At 39.3% G+C, this 19,152-nt stretch overlaps 1 protein-coding gene across 1 annotated transcript in view; it reads left to right on the forward strand.

Annotated features, from left to right (window-relative positions):
- LOC129710642 (band 4.1-like protein 4B) overlaps nucleotides 1-19,152 on the forward strand; it is a 212,797-nt gene that overhangs the window by 97,568 nt on the left and 96,077 nt on the right. Inside the window, exon 15 of the mRNA XM_055657793.1 lies at nucleotides 148-206. Coding sequence (XP_055513768.1) covers nucleotides 148-206 — 59 coding nt within the window. The remainder of the gene's footprint in view (nucleotides 1-147; nucleotides 207-19,152) is intronic.

Here is a 19,152-nt window from a genome sequence, read left to right on the forward strand (position 1 = left end):
GTTTGTTTGGTTGTTTGTCTTTTTGCACAAAAGTCTGCGAGCATTGCCACTTTCATTTCACTGCACATCTCATATGTGTATGTGACAAATAAACTTGACTTGACTTTAAAATGGTAATAATTATCCACTTGAATATCTGTTTTATAGGCTCCATATATGTGCAATATTCCCCCTGTCCAGCATCACTGGCATTCCAGTAATGTAAGGTCAGTCAATCTACAGCTTAAAGACGTAAATCTTATCAATTTTATATTTAATTTTATCAATAAATTTATTTTACATCCATAGTCAGTTCAGTAACCTGGATTGTGCAATCTATCAAGAGATACTTAAAATGAAAAGAGCTTATTGTTATATTTGCCAAATTTAGGTCAGCCGGTTGTATATTTTCTAAAATGTTGTTTGGAATGAAGTTCTATATACAATTATGACCGTATCAGTTCTAAATGATATTGCTTTTAAATGTTAAGTACTTCGAGCAATAAATACATTGCACACCAAAGAATAGCTGCAATAAATTAATAAATGTCAAATATATAAAAAATACTACCAAGCCTTTCCTTTTGTATTGTGAATTAAATAGTCAAATATAGTTTACTGATGGATTGTTTTTGGTTAAAACGTTGTTACAGTGCTTTGTTTAAAAAAAAACGTTTCTGTTGCTGGGAATTATCTTTGCTACTTTGCTGTTTATAATCATGTGGTGAAGGGTCTATGATCTTTTACGTTGTTTGGTGGAGGGAAAGACGTGGTAGCGCAGTTCATCAATTTTACAACTATCCTTCCAAATGGCTCACTCTGGTGTGTGTGTGTGTGGGTGTGTGTGTGTGTGTGTGGGTGTGTGTGTGTGTGTGCGTGTGTGCGTGTGCACCACTGAGTGCTGTTTGTGTAATCAGGAAATTTGATGCAGTTTTGAACTGATGGTTCTGACAAGATCACTTTTAACTCCTTGAACTTGTTGCTTATTAATTTGGTATGTCAGTGATGAGATATAATAGTCCATGAACTCATTTCAGGTTTTAAAGAAACAAATAGTTTGTTTAAAGGGATCAATCAGTATGTATGGAATTTATGGGAGCCCCAAGCCTTTGGGAAGGAATGTTCTTTACAAGCTGAATTTTGCATGTCCCTGCATGTGCTGGAAACTGACTTGTCTCACTTTGCAAATCTCTAATAACAGCTTCAATCTGTAGATTGTTCAACGCATGACGTTGTAGTCTTGTGCTCTGCTACTCACCTTGAAACTCATAAGTTAGCTATATTAGAAGCTTGTACCTATACCACTGAAGCTCTTGGGGAGAAAGTTGCATTTTAACAACTATTCACATTTTATTTATTGTTGTCTTCCATCTCTTACGTTCTTATTTCCCCCTCATTTCAAATCACTTTCTATCTCATTTTCATTTGATCAGTAACCATGTATGTTATGTAAAGTTTCATCTCACTAACTGCTCACTGTGCACATGGTACAGGCCACCACCCCATGATGTCAGGCAAAAATATTACAACCGGACACCATCATCGGAAGGAAATGGGAGGAACGCAAGATATGTTCAAGAGCAGAATATGAAGAACATGGGAGGCAGGAAGCATAGTGTTGACCGAGATAAACTCATGACTGCACTTTGAAACCTTGACAAAGTGTTTGTCCCATCTATGATTTGGAATCCTATAAAACCCATCCACCCAAGTTATAAACTTGAATTGTGAAGAAAAAAAATTCAAAAGTGAAGAGAACCACATTTTTCAAACTTGATGTACAGTTTGACATCTCTACATACTATGAAGATGCTAATCTCTTCAGTGTGTTATATTAAAGTTGTCAATATTTCTATGAAACATTTACAAGACCATTTTGATTGCCTGGATATTCTTGATACATAATGCATCATACAAAATGAGTAGTTTATTTCTTTCATGGACCAGATCTGTGTTTGGGACGGAGGTTTGGGCAGAAGAAGGATTTGCAAAGGTTGGGCAATAGCTTATGCAAAATCTCATTGTCAGAAGCTAGTGAATTTAAATCAGACTTTAAGATAATGATCGGAGAATCCAGATATGCTTTCCTCAATTATACTGCCGTGTTTCTTGGAATTTTATTTGAAGTTTTACATTGGTAGCTCAGTATTTTTTGTTCTGTCCTAAGGTGCATGTTACTGGTAATGGGATAAACTGTATCTGGTTATTAGCATTATGTCAGTTTATCCTGATTAATATTTAATTAGTTGTGATTATTAATCAAGATGCCTTCAGTTTGTTTTTATACTTATGCTCCATTCTTCAGAGGATTGTCCATATCACTTATCCTGGTGACAAGAATGTAGTCAAGCGGAACTACCACTGAGGCCCCTGCTTGTACGACTTTTTAACCAGCTAATTGATGATGCCATTTACAAGGAAAGGCCCAAAATAAATTAAAATATTTTGGGAGCATTCTTTTCAGGTTCCAAGAACTAAAGTATCTGAATGTATGCGTTATGACTCGCACGGAATGGAGGTCACAAATTCAGCCTGTGTTAATTACATTGATACCAGTAGAAAGCTTATGGAAGGTGTTTCAATTGATTTAATTCTCAGTTTCCAATGCTTGTCCAATTGATGTTTATTATGACCCTTGCTGAATCTATGTGCAAGGACTGAATTTGTCTCAACTGTGATACCCCTTCCCTTTGATGGGAACACTTATTGTATAAACATACATGAAGAATAATCATTTGGGCAATTGCCTAGCTTTTGGCTTCTGTGAAACTGAACTCTTGCAAGAATTATCAGCATTTCTGAATATATTTGCTTTAAAGATTTAAAGAGACGGATCGTTCTCTTTGTAAGGAAGCATGTAGTTTTCACTGTATTTCCTATTGGAGCTAAAGTAAAAAATAAAAAATAGAATCAAGTAGGCTTGTAGTCTGAAGCAGTGTTTTGGAATTTTGCCTTGCCATGTTATTTTAATTTTAAAAAATCAATTACAACAAACAAAATTCACGTCTTCTGGCCAGCTGTTGTGAATATGACCACTTAAATATGGACCTGATTGAATTCTTACCAGAAGAAAAAAAGCACTAATGATTGTGGGCCTATTGCTGAATGCAAGTTCCAACAAAAAAGTTTTTCTCTATGATTTAAGGAAGCAGCGTTTTGTTACAATCATATTAAGCATGATTTACTACAACAATCAGTTGGCGCATGCCTATATTCTAGGTTAAACAATGCTGTGAGCTGTCTTTATATTTATTAGAGCTAATGGGAATTATTCAAAAGTTAGATTATATGATTTGCTTATGAGTGTGATAGCTAATATCAAATGATATTAGTGCAATGGGTAAAACATCCTTTTCTTTTTGAAAGTCTTTTAATTTGTGCCTGAAGAAGCCTATATTGAATTAAAGGGAAACTGAGCAAACTTTCCAAATATTTGTTGCTAAATTGTATATGATCTGTCATCTTGCATATAGTGCAATATCTCAAAAGTTTTAAATAAACATTTTCTTCCCTTCCATCCCTGCAAGCAGTCCTGTGCTACATGATGACTATTTGGTGAGCAATTTAATTGAACATTATTCCTTAGTCATCAATTCATGATAGTTAATTCTTCAATTATAACCCATGGTGTTTTGAATTGGGATAATGATATAAAAACAATCATATAATGGTGTTTTGACATGTTAGCTTCTAAGATGCATCAAATTGATTGTTCAAAAAAAGTGTGTGGGGTAGGGTGGGAATTTTCCATTGATTGTAAAACAAACTTATTGTATAAAACATAAGTGTTTTATGACCAGAATCTGCAGCTCGCCACATTCAGAAGTGAATATTTCATCATCTCTCAGAGAGTTAACTAAATGAGATCCAGTGGAAGCACAAGTACAATCAACGTGGGTTGTAATGTCCCTGGCCTTTAGTGTGTTTAGAATTAGATTTCATAACCTAATATTTATCTGAGCTCACAGGCTTTTGGCAGCAGAGATTACTTTGAACCTTATTCCTCTTCTCCTGAACAAAGTCATCATTACAGTTTGGAGACCCGAGTTCTCATTCTCTCAAAACTGGTTGAAGCTGGAATAGAAGTGAACTTCGTTATTTGTTTGTTTATTTTAACGACTATCTCGAACATTTTTGTTTTATAATCAAATTGTCTACATGAGGCTATTTTTAAAATCAAAATAACTGATGTTCACATTATAATTATTTCCTTGATTTGCATACACCTCAACTTTATCGTGCATGCTGGGCAGAAGCATTTTGGTTTCTGTTGATTTGTTTCTACGGGCTGTAGGTGATGGTAAGCATCGATGTGAAGTGTATAGCTGTCGATTAGGAGCTTGAGTTACTTCCTGTATGAAATATTGAAAAGGGTAATAATTTATTTTAAAATAAGAACATCAGATAATTATAATTTTAGACACTAGAGCTGTCATCATTAAGCCTATTTATCATTAACTATTTATTATGATAAAATGACTGTTGGTGCAGTTTCTTCAAGTGAAGATCTGAACAATGATATAAAGCCATCCAAAAATGTTCAGCCATTAATTAGAAACTTCAGGTAAACAACAACATGAAACTTAATAATGTTCACCAACACTCATTTTGAATATAAATAATTATTCCAGGTGTCTCTCCTTTGCTTTCTCAATTTTTCTGCACACAGACCGTTTTCTAAGCACTTGTGTTTAGTTTTTTATTCTTAAATGCTTCACTGATGCAATAGACGCAGGAGTAGGCCATTCGGCCCTTCGAGCCAGCACCGCCATTCACCGTGACCATGGCTGATCATCCACATTCAGTACCCCGTTTCTGCCTTTTGCCCATATCCCCTGACTCCGCTATCTTTAAGAGCTCTATCCAACTCTCTTGAAAGCATACAGATAATTGGCCTCCACTGCCTTCTGAGGCAGAGAATTCCACAGATTCACAACTCTGTGTGAAAATGTTTTTCCTCTTCTCCGTTCTAAATGGCTTACCCGTTATTCTTAAACTGTGGCCCCTGGTTGTGGACTCCCCCAACATTGAGAACATGTTTCCTGCTGATGAAAAGGGTTACTGCTCCTTCATGGCATCCCCTTCCTACTGAATACAACCATAAGTACTCTTGGAACGTTGTATGAATATTATTCACACTGATCTTTCTAAGCAATAGTCCAAGACAGCTGCTGACTCTCTGAAATTAGTCTCTTCCCTTAAAATGCTTTGTCACTTATTATTTGAACAAGATGAAACTAAAGAACAGGAGCACTGGAGAAAATAACGGAATAAGTTGGGGAAAGATTAAGAATTAAAATGTGACAATTCATGCAGTTATCATTGATTAGGCTTGTAAAACAGTAAATACATGCTCCACATTAATTTTGACTGATACATAATGCAAGCAGTGCAATGACAAATTTGAGATCGCATTCTTTTCAGATTAGATTAAGAAAACTCCAAATGTCAGAAAATACAGATAATTATTTCTGAAAATAATTATACAGTGTATTGGTACATTTACAACATAACAGCTGCTTCTCCTATCATTGCTACAATACTGCCTTACTCAATGTCATGGAATTTGGTGTTAAAATCTAGTCAGATTCTCATTCTACAGAGTTTCTTGCTGACATGCCTTATTACAACACCTAATGGACCAGAACTGTGCAGGTGGTGAAGACAGAAATTACATTTGTTTTAAGATTGGGAACATTTGGGGAAATGCACAAAGAAAAAAAGAGCTTTTTAGAATACAAGTACTATTTTTCTCATTTCCTTTGTTGTTTTGCAGTATTTGAAGTACATTTACTTTTTGGCAATTTTGAATGTGCAGAGATCTCATGAAGAAATCCACTTATTTTTTAAGCAGCTGGTCAAGGATATGTTGTGCTAGGTCCTTACCAACTTCGATATCTTCTTGACTTGTCATATTTTGAAACATGCAATGGAAGTGTTTAGCTTACCATTCTTCAGCCTTACTTGAACCTCAGCAAAAGTGATCAAGGATACCCAATGTTGTCATGTAGTAAAGAAACGTCAGTGTGTATTTTAGGAACTAAAAGGGATAAAGGCAAAATTGTATCTCGGCTAATTTAGATTTCGGGGGGGGGGGCGAGAATTGTCAACATTTCAGGTCAAAACCCTTCATCAGGACTAAGAGTGGACAGGGAAGAGAGCCAATATATTCGTTTGAATATAAATCAAACAGGGAAGTACTTAAGCAGGCAATTAGAAGGACCAAAAGGGTCCATGACATGGTCAAATGAAAGAAAATCCCAAAACATTTTACATGTACTTTAAAAACAAGTTTAAAAGGAGAAAAGGGTAGAATTGAAGAAGGGAAAAAATAAGTGAATTTATGCTTATTCAAGAACAAGTGCTTTGTACCTATATTCACTGAAGATAAGGACATGGAGTCAGTAAGAACAGCCTGGGGAATAATAATATACTAGGGCAGTTTGAAGTCAAGAAGGAGGTGGAGTTGGTTCTTCTGAAGAGCATTAAGGTGGATAAATCTCTAGTGCCGGTGGGATCTATCCCAGCTTATTGAAAGAGGCAGGAGAGGAAGTTGCAGGAGCCCTGATGATGATCATTGAGTTCTATCCAGTAAAGTTCCCAGGGGACTTGAGAGAAGCTAATGTTGTTCCTTTGTATAAGAAAGAAGTAGAGATAATCCAGGAAATCATAGGCCAGTGAGCTTCATGGCAATGTTGGGGAAGTTATTGGAGAGGATTCTAAGGGGTAGGATTTATTCACGTTTGGAAGTGAATGGGCTAATTCGGGACAGTCAGCGTGTATTATTGAATGTTTCCAACACCAAATTTAATTCAGTTCTCAAAGGTGTCAGGTCTGTAATTATGACTTTTTTCCCCTTCATCCTTAAGACTCTCCTTTAGATATTCTTTTTCCGAAGTTATTGATTATCTGACGTTGTCAAATCTTTGTTTAATGACTTTTCTATATGGTACTTGTTACATGTTAACTGTGTTTAATAATGCAAGAAACAGGTTGTTGTAACTTGCAAAGGAGCACTTTGTATTGGAAGTCATTGATGATAGATTACATGTGTCAACCAAACCACTGCCCGTTATAATAAATCACAGACCGGTCGATGGTTATAATACATAATTGCAGGGAAATAGAGGTGAGAACATGCAGGAATGCTACTGAGAATATTAGTTTCATAAACAATTATGCATAAGTACATTAACCAAATCACTGACTTGTCGCCGCATGGAATATCAAAGGCTGTGGGACAGAGTTCCACAATTTTAGACTGGCAGAATTCTTCAGGTTCCAGTTGTATTCACATATTTATGCCCGTCCTTGATATGGTCAATTATGTGTCCATTTTAAATGAAATACATGTCTAATATGCTGCAGCCTTGCACATGGCACAAATTTCACTGTTCACTATCCTTGCAGGTCGAAGACAATCCATTGTCCAGTTAAAAATTCAGCCATTTGTCACAGTTCATTCATGTGGTTGAGAATGTCAACATTTAGTAAAATGTGATGATAACCTGTGGTTGTTTTCCTGAGCCAGCATGAAGTGTGGATGGAGTTAATGGTGGGGCGACAAGGAAAGGGTGGTTTGCATGAGGAATTGAGATGTTTTCACAAGGAGAGTCACGAATTAGGGCACTTAGTTACAACATAAGGTACCAGTGTCTGACATTTGTAGAAATTTCTTTTTGTAGAGGATGCTATATAGATCAGAGGTACCTCAGAATATTGTTGAAATTAGATTGTTAGAATTACTTAAGATGGAGGTAGTTACATTTGTGAATGATCATGTAATTGAAGCATATTGAAACTGGCACAAAAGAGGAGTCAAGGCCAACAAAGATCAGAGTGAATGCAAGGACACATTTGATGGACTAGGTGCCTATTCCTACACCTATTGTGTTAAATATGTGCCTTTTAATGTTTATACGATGCTCTGTATGGAGCTCCTCCGTGTGAAAATAGTTTATCACCATTGGTTTGTCATGGTAACTGACATTTATATTTAACCTCCCCTGAATCTTATAAATTCAGGCGATACAAAGCCCACTTTCTGCAGTCCTCCTGCTAAACACGTTTTTCTTGGAATCCATATATAATTCTGGTAAATTAATTCCCATCTAAGGCGCAGGGTCTTCATATCAGTCTGAAGAAGGAATTCCAACTTGAAACATCACATATCCATGTCCTCCAGTGATGCTGCCTGACCCATTGATTTCCTCCAGTATTTTGTTTGTTTTTTTTCTCAAAATTCCAGCATTTGCAGTATTTGTGCCTCGATTTGTTCACAGTTCACGGATGCGATCTAATTAGGGCTCTGTGGTTCAGTGGTGTGACCTATCACTCTTGTGCTTTGACTGTTTTCAGCACCTGTCGAGACACTCTAATAATCTATTAATATGAACAAACACTCCTGCAAAATCATTTTTGGACTATTTCTGTGTTTATCTTTTGACCACTTGGGAAGTACTCTACTCTTTAAGTTGAAATTATTAATTTCACATTTGTAAGAAGGAACGCAGATGCTGGTTAATACCGAAGATGGACACAAAATGCTGGAGTAACTCAGTGGGATAGGCAGCATCTCTGGAGAGAAAGAACTGGTGACATTTCGGAGTCTAAAGAAGGGTCTCGACCCAAAACGTCACCCGTTCTCTCCAGAGATGCTACCTCCAGAGTTACTCCAGAATTTTGTTTCACTTCATATTTAAACTGCATTCACAAGAACTTCAACTTAACTAACAGTTTCTTGTTAGGGACTTTATGAAAGGCTTTCAGCAAATACACAGGAATAAATATTGCGTAAATCAATGAACATCCCCTTATGCATCACCTCAATCCCGTTAACAAAATGTTGATCAGAATGATTCATTCTGATAGGTTCATCATAAATCTCATAAATCTCCATTGACAACCATCAGAATAGTTCATCGTAAATATCTGCTGACAATCTCTGATCAAGGTGTCCAGGTATTCCATCTGAATCATAGGCTTTAGTGATTTTCTGAAAATAGATCATCAAAAGGTGATCAATAATAATCTTCTGCTCATCTTTCTTAAAATATGGTGTAGATTGCACAAACTACTCCATTGAGGCCCTTTGAGTCACCATGTCTGCATTGACCATGTTACCCATCTATCCAATCCCATTTGCCTCTTCATGGTCTATATCCCTCTATTCCATCACTGTTCATGTATCTGTCGAAATGCCTCTTAAATATTACTATTGTATCTGTTTCTACCACCTCTCCGGGCTGCCCATTCCAGGCACCTACCATTCTCTGTTTAAAAACAAACTTGCTTTGTACATAATTCCTTTAAACTTTCTCCCGCATTCTAAAATGACATATTTTATTATTTGACATTTCCATGCTGGGGAAAAAAGACCCTGACTTTTACCCTATCTATGCTTCTCATAATGTTATATTTTTATTAGATCATGCCTCAGTTATACCCTTGATTCCAAATAAGATACACGTTGCTTCGTACTGCTCTTTCTCTATTGCAGAAAATGATGTTTGCATTTTGATATCGCTTACATTTTTTTAATTTTTACGGTTCTTACCATTGTTTTGCGATCTTTTACTGTTCCCTCTAATCTCTCACAGCAACCAGAGTCTATGCTGGTATTTGTCTTTGATAGGTCTTTTTGGTCTTTAAGTTTGTCTCTTTAACTCTTCAATTGTTTACACCCATGTTTATGTCATGTAGAGCTGTTGTCCCTTTTGGTATGAACTGACTCTGAATGGCTAAATTATTTTCCTTAAAATACCCACTTCTCTTTGAATATATCTATTGGTGGATTTAAACATTGACGTACATAATCAGTCTATTGCATTGAAGTCAACGGTATCCAAATGTAGAATTTTAGTAGCTGTGTTGTGTTTTTCCCTTTGAAGCACTGCATTGATCACATTTAAATAATTTCATACCCCACCAGGCAGTTCACTAAATCTGGTTCATTATTCAAACAAATCTCATATGACTTGTTCTTTGGTTTCAGAAATGTATGTTCTTTCAGACATGAATTAGTCTCCTTGTGCTGTTTGCTGGTGATTGATGTGTGAAAGGGAGCTTAAAGGGCCTGTCCCACTTGGGCGTTATATGCGCGTAATTTACACGACATAATTTACGAGTCATGACGAGCACATGGTGCGTGGTGATGTAGGCAGTGACGTACAGTCTCGCGAGGCGTCCCGGGATTTTGGGATGTACAAAATCTTTGCGCGCAATTGACGCCCAAGTGGGACAGGTCCTTAACAATTGAATACTGTTTGAATGGGCAATTATTAGTCTGTGGCAGACGTGTTTAAATATAGCACAGTCATTCATTTTTGTGACCCTGAAACATCTGCTGGAAATATTCAACAGGTCACGCAGCATCCATGGAGCAAGAATGTAGTTAACATTTCGTACTGATAACCAAAAAAAATTATCTGGTCATTGTTTAGTTTAGTTTAGAGATACATCGTGAAAACAGGCCCTTCGGACTACTGTCCAGGCACCAACCAGCGATGGTAGACAAAAGTGCTGGAAAAACTCAGCGGGTGCGGCAGCATCTATGGAGCGAAGGAAATAGGCAACGTTTCGGGCCAAAACCCTTCTTCAGACTGAGTGGGGGGGGGGGGGGGGGGGGGGGGTGGAAGAAGAAAGGAAGAGGAGCCAGAGGGCTGTGGGAGAGCTGAGAGGAGGAGACAATAAGGGCTACTGGAAATTGGAGAAGTCAATGTTCATGCCGCTGAGGTGTAAACTGCCCAAGCGGAATATGAGGTGCTGCTCCTCCAATTTCCGGTGGTGCTCACTCTGACTATGGAGGAGGCCCAGGACAGAAAGGTCGGATTCGGAATGGGAGGGGGAGTTGAAGTGCTGAGCCACCGGGAGGTCAGATTGGTTATTGTGTACCGAGCGGAGGTGTTCGGCGAAACGATCGCCAAGCCTACACTTGGTCTCACCGATGTAGATCAGCTGACATCTAGAGCAGCGGATGCAATAGATGAGGTTGGAGGAGGTGCAGGTGAACCTCTGCCGCACCTGGAACGACTGCTTAGGTCCTTGGATGGAGTAGAGAGGGGAGGTAACGCGACAAGTGTAGCATCTCTTGCGGTTGCAAGGGAAAGTGCCCGGAGAGGGAAGAATTGACCAGGGAGTTACGGAGCAGATGGTGCATGGAGTAGGAAAGTAACAACATTTTGAGATTCAACAAAATCAAGCCTGTAATTTATCCCATCAGATAAAGCATAAAAATAACTTGATACTATGAAATTAGCATCTTGTACTCCTTTGGAATGTGAAACTGAAGATCTTTCCATTGTCACGGGGAGAACGTACAAAGCTGTGATCAGACGGACAGTCGGGATCAACATGGGGACCTGCAACTTGACTTGTTTTTCTTTAAAGTGCAGAGAAACAGTGATGGTCCAAATAGTTTTCAGTTACCGGCTATGCAGATACTAACCAGATGTGAGGCTGGAGTCTGACAAGAAAACAGCGCTCAGTACACTGCCAGAGCATGGAGGGGAATAATTTTGGTGTTTATATGAAGTGTGGCAGGGAACAAGAGCAGATGTGCATGGAGTAGGAAAGTAACACCATTTTGAGATTTAACAAAATCAAGCCTGTGATTTATCCCATCAGATAAAGCATAAAAATAACTTTATACTTTACCTAATTGTAGCTTCCATACTTGGATGATCTGAAATTAAAGCATATAATTAGTTAGTTACCTAATTGTAGCTAATTCCAAAATTGATCGTTGTGACGGAAATAGTAGTAAACACCCAGACTGCCTTGAAAATTCAAAAATCTGATATTCTCAAGATCAGAACTTTAATATTATTGCATAATATGCTGTAAGTCCGTAACAGATAGGTAAATACATTACAATTTCTAGCAATAGACCAAGTCTTTATGGAGAGGATCAGTGCTAGCTGGTACATTGGCATATCATAATCAGTAGCATCATTATACTCCTCAGATTGTAACCAATAAGCAACTCTGTACACCTTGTTTTTCCTCAACTTTTCAATTTTGGCATTTGTAAACTACAGGTTTTTGCTCTTCAAACCATGCATGACATGCCTTTCTGCCCACTACTTTCCCATTAAGAATGGCCTGTAGATCATCACATTTGGAGTAGTCCAAATTCGGATAATCTCTGCGAATGCTGTCTAAATCAGTCTCTTTTGCTGGGCATTTGGATTGACAATTTTGCATTTCTTCTTCGGAGACATCTGTTTAAAATGTAAAGGATAAAAAAAACATTGAACAGCATTAACAGAAACAAGTTATTATTTGCTGTTTTAGAAAAAAGGTAGAAATTATAAAGTTAAACGCTAAAACAAATAGTAAAGACCCAACAAAAAAATCATATTCATCCGTTTCATCAAATCAGTCTAATCAATTAAATTTAATTACTAGATCTAAATATCTATCCTTTTCTTAAGAAAAGGCAAAACATTTTAAATAGCCTAATTATCCAAATAATCTAGAAACACCCACTCTCAATATAATCAAAATTATTATTTTTTGTACAATACACATGACTAAAACTGTTGTGGATATTTAGTATAAAAATATTGATTATTGATAGACGATATAGACGATTTAGATGCTCTTATGACAAGATTGTCCAAAAAAAAAGAGGATTTAAATCATCTTGCGAGTGGGTGTTTCTGGAATGTGATCGATTGGAAAGTTGCCGTTGCCGAGAATTTTAAGCCCATATCGGCAGGCAAGACACTGTTGATCCGTATGGGGACTAAATAACATTTTCGCATCGTAAAATGAGACTAAAGCCACCCCAAGAAGCAAGATTACATGTGAAATAAACCACTTACGGTTTGTTTTGTCCTGATATTGCGATCCGTGACGTTGAGGGCGTTAGTAGTCTCTTTTTACTTTAATGCAACAATTAAATTGTCCAGCGATTTATTTAAAAAAAACTGGAACGGACGTCCGATCGAGTTTTCTCCATCAACTAGCAGCCCGAGGCAATCCCTCTCCGACAAACAATACAAACCTGCATTTTAATCCCGCCCCCCCAAAGGCTCCAGAGTCGCACACACAGCCAGTGGCAGATCTGCAGCGCTGCTGAAGGTAGGTTTTGTAACATCGCTACAAAGAAAGCAGGGGTGGAATCATGGACAGGTGTGTAGGTATAAGCGAGGGCAAGTATTTGTGAGGGTGTGGGAGCAGAGCAAGAATGGAGCCAACATGTGGGGAGTAAAGCACAGCTGTGGAGTGGTTGTGGGTGAAAAGAAAACTCAATTGTAGATTGTGGAGATCAGAAAGCAGTTGTGTGGGATACAGTTCGATACTTGGAGTGACTGGGAGGATCTTATTTGCTCATACATCAATGGCTTTGATCTTGAAAATACATCCAATCAAGTAATTAAATAATATTTAATTCTGAAATTGTAATAATTCATTAACCACAATTTAGGGAAAAGCTGATTATTTACAATTCAAATCAGCAATGGTCAAATTGCACAGCATTTGTGTGCAATTAATGGTTATTTCATGCCCTCATTTTCCTTAGTTATTCAAATAGGATTTAACTATCAGAGAAAGTTCACATATTTTGTCAGATGCATGAATCAAAAGAAAAACAATGTTGCATTGGACAGGAGTCATAAATTAACCTTGATTCAATATCCTGCTTCTAGGATTATAAACATGTTTCAGTGTGACTTTGCCTCCTTCGTGTCCATTTTACAATGATCCTATTAACATAAGTATGTTAATTGTTGAATGTAACCTTTTCTGTGGAATTAAATCTTTTTCTGTAATCCCTGTAAGAATTCTTTTTTTGGTACATTGCTCAGTGCATTGGATTTCCCCCCTGGAGTGATATACTAGTTATGTTGATTTCAATTAAACAGAAATTGAAAACAGTACCCATAAGACCCACATGAAAGTTGGGGAAACTTTCAACAGTGCAAATTCTATTTTTAAATCGCCAATGCGCACAATAATAATAATATCTTTTATTGTCATTGCACATAAGCGCAACGAGATTTGGTATGCAGCTTCCAACCGATGTCATAACATAAATAACTAATAAGATTTGGATTTAGATATCCCCAAGGACAGGTAATCTCAACTCCATGCAGTGGTGATCTGTCCTTGGCACAGAGTTCACCACTGGTTCAAGCTGCCAAACAGCCAGGAGCTTGGCGAGCTTTAACATTATTGTAGCACACATACCTACGTGAGTGGCTGGCGGATGTCGGGTCAGTTCATGAAGCCCATTGCTGTATTCAGAACATGCAAATGAAATACTTGTAGAAACAAGAAACTGCAGCTGCTGTTTGACAAAAAAAGACACGATGCTAAGTAACTCGGGGCATCTCTGGAGAACATGGATAGGTGACATTTCAGTTCAGATGTCTTCAGATTGATTGGAGTGGGGGTGGGGAGAAAGGGGAAATAGAGGAGGGACTGGACAAAGCATGGTAAGTAATAGGTGAATTGGGGGGGGGGGGTTGCGAGACAGAATGATTGCAGAGTTGTGAATTGTTTAGTTAGAGGAAGAAATGTCAGTGGAAGTGTTAGTCCAGGTAGGGCACAGGGTAGAGGAGGGAAAGAAAAGGGAGGGTACTGCTAGTAACCTAAAACTGTAGAATTCAATGTTCATACTGGATTGTAAATTACCCAAGCAGAATATGAGGTGCTCTTCCTCCAGTTTTCATATTGCCTCTCTGGCAGTGGAGGAGGCCCAGGACACAAAGACCAGTATGGGCATGGGAAGGGAAATTGAAATGGTTAGGAACTGGGAGATCTAGTGGGCATTGGCAGACTGAATGCAAGTGTTTGGCGAAATGGTAGCTAAGTCTACACTTGGTTGTGCTGATGTAAAGGAGGCCAGATCAGGAATATCGGGTGCTGTAGAAGATGCACGTGCTGGAGGAGATGCACGTGAACTTGTGTCTCAGCTGGAAGGACTGCTGTGATCCCTGGATGCATGTGAGGGCAAAGGTATAGGGACAGGCGTTTCATCTCCTGCACTTGCAGGGGAAAGAACATGGGAGGGCATGGTTTGGGTGGGAAAGGATGAGTGAATTATGGAGTTTCGGAGGGAGCGGTCGCTGCGGAAGGTAGAAAGGAGTGGGATGGGATATGGCTGGTGCTTGGATCACGTTGGAGATGACGGAAATGTTGGAGCAGGATGTGGAGGCTGGTGGGGTGAAAGGTTAGGACCAGGGGAACTCTATGTGACTTCAGAATTAAGGGACAGAAGTTTAGGGGTAACATGAGGGGGAACTTCTTTACTCAGAGAGTGGTAGCGGTGTGGAATGAGCTTCCAGTGGAAGTAGTGACGGCAGGTTCGTTGGTATCATTTAAAAATAAATTGGATAGGCATATGGATGAGAATTCAATCTTCTTGAAATTTTTGAAGATGTTACTCGGGAAATTGATGAGGGTAAAGCAGTGGATGTTGTGTATATGGACTTCAGTAAGGCCTTTGACAAGGTTCCTCATGAAAGGTTGGTTAAGAAGGTTCAATGGTTGGGTATTAATGGTGGAGTAGCAAGATGGATTCAACAGTGGCTGAATGGGAGATGCCAGAGAGTAATGGTGGATGGTTGTCTGTCAGGTTGGAGCCCAGTGACGAGTGGGGTGCCACAGGGATCTGTGTTGGGTCCACTGTTGTTTGTCATGTACATCAATGATCTGGATGATGGTGTGGTAAATTGGATTAGTAAGTATGCAGATGATACTAAGATAGGTGGGGTTGCGGGTAATGAAGTAGAGTTTCAAAGTCTACAGAGAGATTTATGCCAGTTGGAAGATTGGGCTGAAAGATGGCAGATGGAGTTTAATGCTGATAAGTGTGAGGTGCTACATCTTGGCAGGACACATCAAAATAGGACGTACATGGTAAATGGTAGGGAATTGAAGAATGTAGGTGAACAGAGGGATCTGGGAATAACTGTGCACAGTTCCCTGAAAGTGGAATCTCATGTAGATAGGGTGGTAAAGAAAGCTTTTGGTGTTCTGGCCTTTATAAATCAGAGCATTGAGTATAGAAGTTGGGATGTAATGTTAAAATTGTACAAGGCATTGGTGAGGCCAATTCTGGAGTATGGTGTACAATTTTGGTCGCCAAATTATAGGAAGGATGTCAACAAAATAGAGAGAGTACAGAGGAGATTTACTAGAATGTTGCCTGGGTTTCAGCAACTAAGTTACAGAGAAAGGTTGAACAAGTTAGGGCTTTTTTCTTTGGAGCGCAGAAGGTTAAGGGGGGACTTGATAGAGGTTTTTAAAATGATGAGAGGGATAGACAGAGTTGACGTGGAAAAGCTTTTCCCACTGAGAGTAGGGAAGATTCAAACAAGGGGACATGACTTGAGAATTAAGGGACTGAAGTTTAGGGGTAACATGAGGGGGAACTTCTTTATTCAGAGAGTGGTGGCTGTGTGGAATGAGCTTCCAGTGAAGGTGGTGGAGGCAGGTTCGTTTTTATCATTTAAAAATAAATTGGATAGTTATATGGACGGGAAGGGAATGGAAGGTTATGGTCTGAGCGCAGGTATATGGGACTAGGGGAGAATATGTGTTCGGCACGGACTAGAAGTGTCGAGATGGCCTGTTTCCGTGCTGTAATTGTTATATGGTTATATGGTAAGGGAATGGAGAGTTATGGTATGAGTGCAGGCAGGTGGGACTAAGAGGAAAAAGTTGTTTGGCACGGACTTGTAGGGCCGAGATGGCCTGTAACTGTGCTGTAATTGTTATATGGTTATGTGTATGTCTAGGGGAGGGGAGAAAAAAAGATAATTATGGAACACAGAGCAGATGTGGGTGAGGGATCGATCCATCTATGAAAGCAGAGGAGAAACCATGTATACTAAAGAAAAGACATCTTGGATGTCCTGGAATCTTGGGAACAGATGTGGCGGATATGGAGAAATTAAGAATCGGAAATAGCATCTTTGCAAGGGGCAGTGTGGGAGGAACTGTAGATAACTGTGAGTCAGTGGGTTTGTCGTAAACATAAATCCACTGTCATTAAGTGCAAATTAATAATTGTGAAATAGAAAGGCTCTTATGAGCACATGCACCAGAAATCTTAGTTCACCAGGACCAGTAAACATTCCTCTTCATGGGGTGAGGCAGCATCTATGGAGCGAAGGAAATAGTCAACCTTTTGTGCCGAAACCCTTTGGGTTTTCGGCCTGAAACGTTGCCTATTTCCTTCGCTCCATTGATGCTGCCTCACCCGCTGAGTTTCTCCAGCACTTTTGTCTACCTTTGATTTTCCAGCATCTGCAGTTCCTTCTTAAACATTCCTCTTCATGGAATGGGTTTCACCATTGAGAATGAACTAGTCTGGCATCTTAGCTGCTACGAGATAAGTAAATACCAACTCTTCAACTTTAACATAGAAACATACTATTGGTATTGGTATTTTATTATTATCATGCGCACTGAGAAAAACCTGATTAATGTGCTATCTGGCCAATTACACTGTGCATTAGAATATTCGCCATGATTTGATGTAAGGTACAAATACAACCAAGGAAAACTTCTACAACCTCGAGTAAACTCTGTTCCACATATCAAGAGGAATGCCTGATCCTGGGAGATGACTTCAATGCCAGTAATTAACACCAGGTTCCAGTGGCGCTGTGAGTCGGCTGCCTCGCCTGTAATGGGTTCATTTTTCCAACTTTTTTTGTTGTTTATCTTAGTATGTCCATAAGTATGTTTTATTGTTTCTCTGTATGTCTTGTGTGGGGGATGGGGGAATAGGGGGAAACTGTTTTCAGGCACCTACCTCGACGGAGATGCGACTTTCTTGTTGCTTCTTCACCCTCCCCCTTCCCCCCCCCCCTCCCCCCCCCCCCCCCCCCCCCCCCTCTCGCGGCCTTACACCTGGTTTTGTGCGACCTTTCCCGGAATTGTGCCCAGCGCTCCGACCGCTGGCCTGCGGCCTACAACATCTTGGAGCCTCGGTCTGTGGAGCTGGTGACAGGTGTGAAGCAGACCTTTCATCGTGGAGTGGGCGATCCGTCGCCGGAGAAGAGCTCTGACCACTGGCCTGCGGCCTACAACATCTGGAAGCCGCGGTCTCCGGTAAGGAGGCCGATTTGGGAGCCGCGGGGTGTGCTCGACCTGTCCCAACGTAGGTGTACCGACTATCCAGACCAGAGGGCTTGAACATCGGGCCGTCTGTAACGGCGACTACGGGGAGGGGGAGGACTGTCTGAACTGCATTGCCTTGCACCACAGTGAAGAATGCTGTGGTGGATGTCTGTGTTGAATTATGTTGTGTATTGTGTTCTTTTCTAATTGTAACGCTGCATGGTAAATTACATTTCACTGCACCTTATCGTTCATGTGACAAATAATTTTGAACTTAAACTAAAGAAGACAAAATCCTGTAAGTTGCATCTGAAAAAACTAAATGCTTGGAGTATAGATTTGTAACATCCAATACCTATTTTATCAGGGAGTCAAGCAAGTCTTCATGGCAACATCTGAGCCAGGCTGTGGCAACTTTTAGATTATATCAATACTCAAGCAATTCTGTGTGATAATGGGGGCAATAATTGTTGAACTGACTATTGCCAATATGCGATTATCTCATTGTTTAGATGATAAGGACCAGGAGATCCAGCAACTAATTAAATACAAATGGAAATCTGCTAAGGCTCAAAAGAAAATAAATGTTTTTTGCAGGATGCAACTGAAAACTCATGTCCTAAAGAACAGCTGATGAGAGGAAGAGCATCTTGCTGGAGGTGATCAGACATTATTGTGTCATTAAAGCCCCCTATGGACCAAGCACTTCAGGCCCTACCCCCCAATCTTCCATGTCTCATGAAGAGGAAGGAAGCCAGTCATAATCATGACTTTTGCTGATTGATATATTGCCTTGTGGTAGCCATTAACTAATGTTGTTTTGCCTTTTACGCTGGTTATTCCAATGATACTGATTAGATTAGGCAGAGTCTGGAAGGTATGTATGTTAAGTTAATGCAAGATTTTTTTACTCTAGCTGTGCAAACGGGCCTAACTCTGTCACTACTGTGTGCTTCTGCTGCCAAAAAAATGTACATTATTTTGCCATAACCAAACAGTCCAGTGTTTTCATTGCTCTTGATATCTTCTCAGCCTATATCCTGACAAATACTACAACTAATATAAAATAAAGAACTATTAATAATGTAACAG

This window comes from Leucoraja erinacea, chromosome 2 (assembly GCF_028641065.1).
Source record: "Leucoraja erinacea ecotype New England chromosome 2, Leri_hhj_1, whole genome shotgun sequence".
Lineage (NCBI taxonomy): Eukaryota > Metazoa > Chordata > Chondrichthyes > Rajiformes > Rajidae > Leucoraja > Leucoraja erinaceus.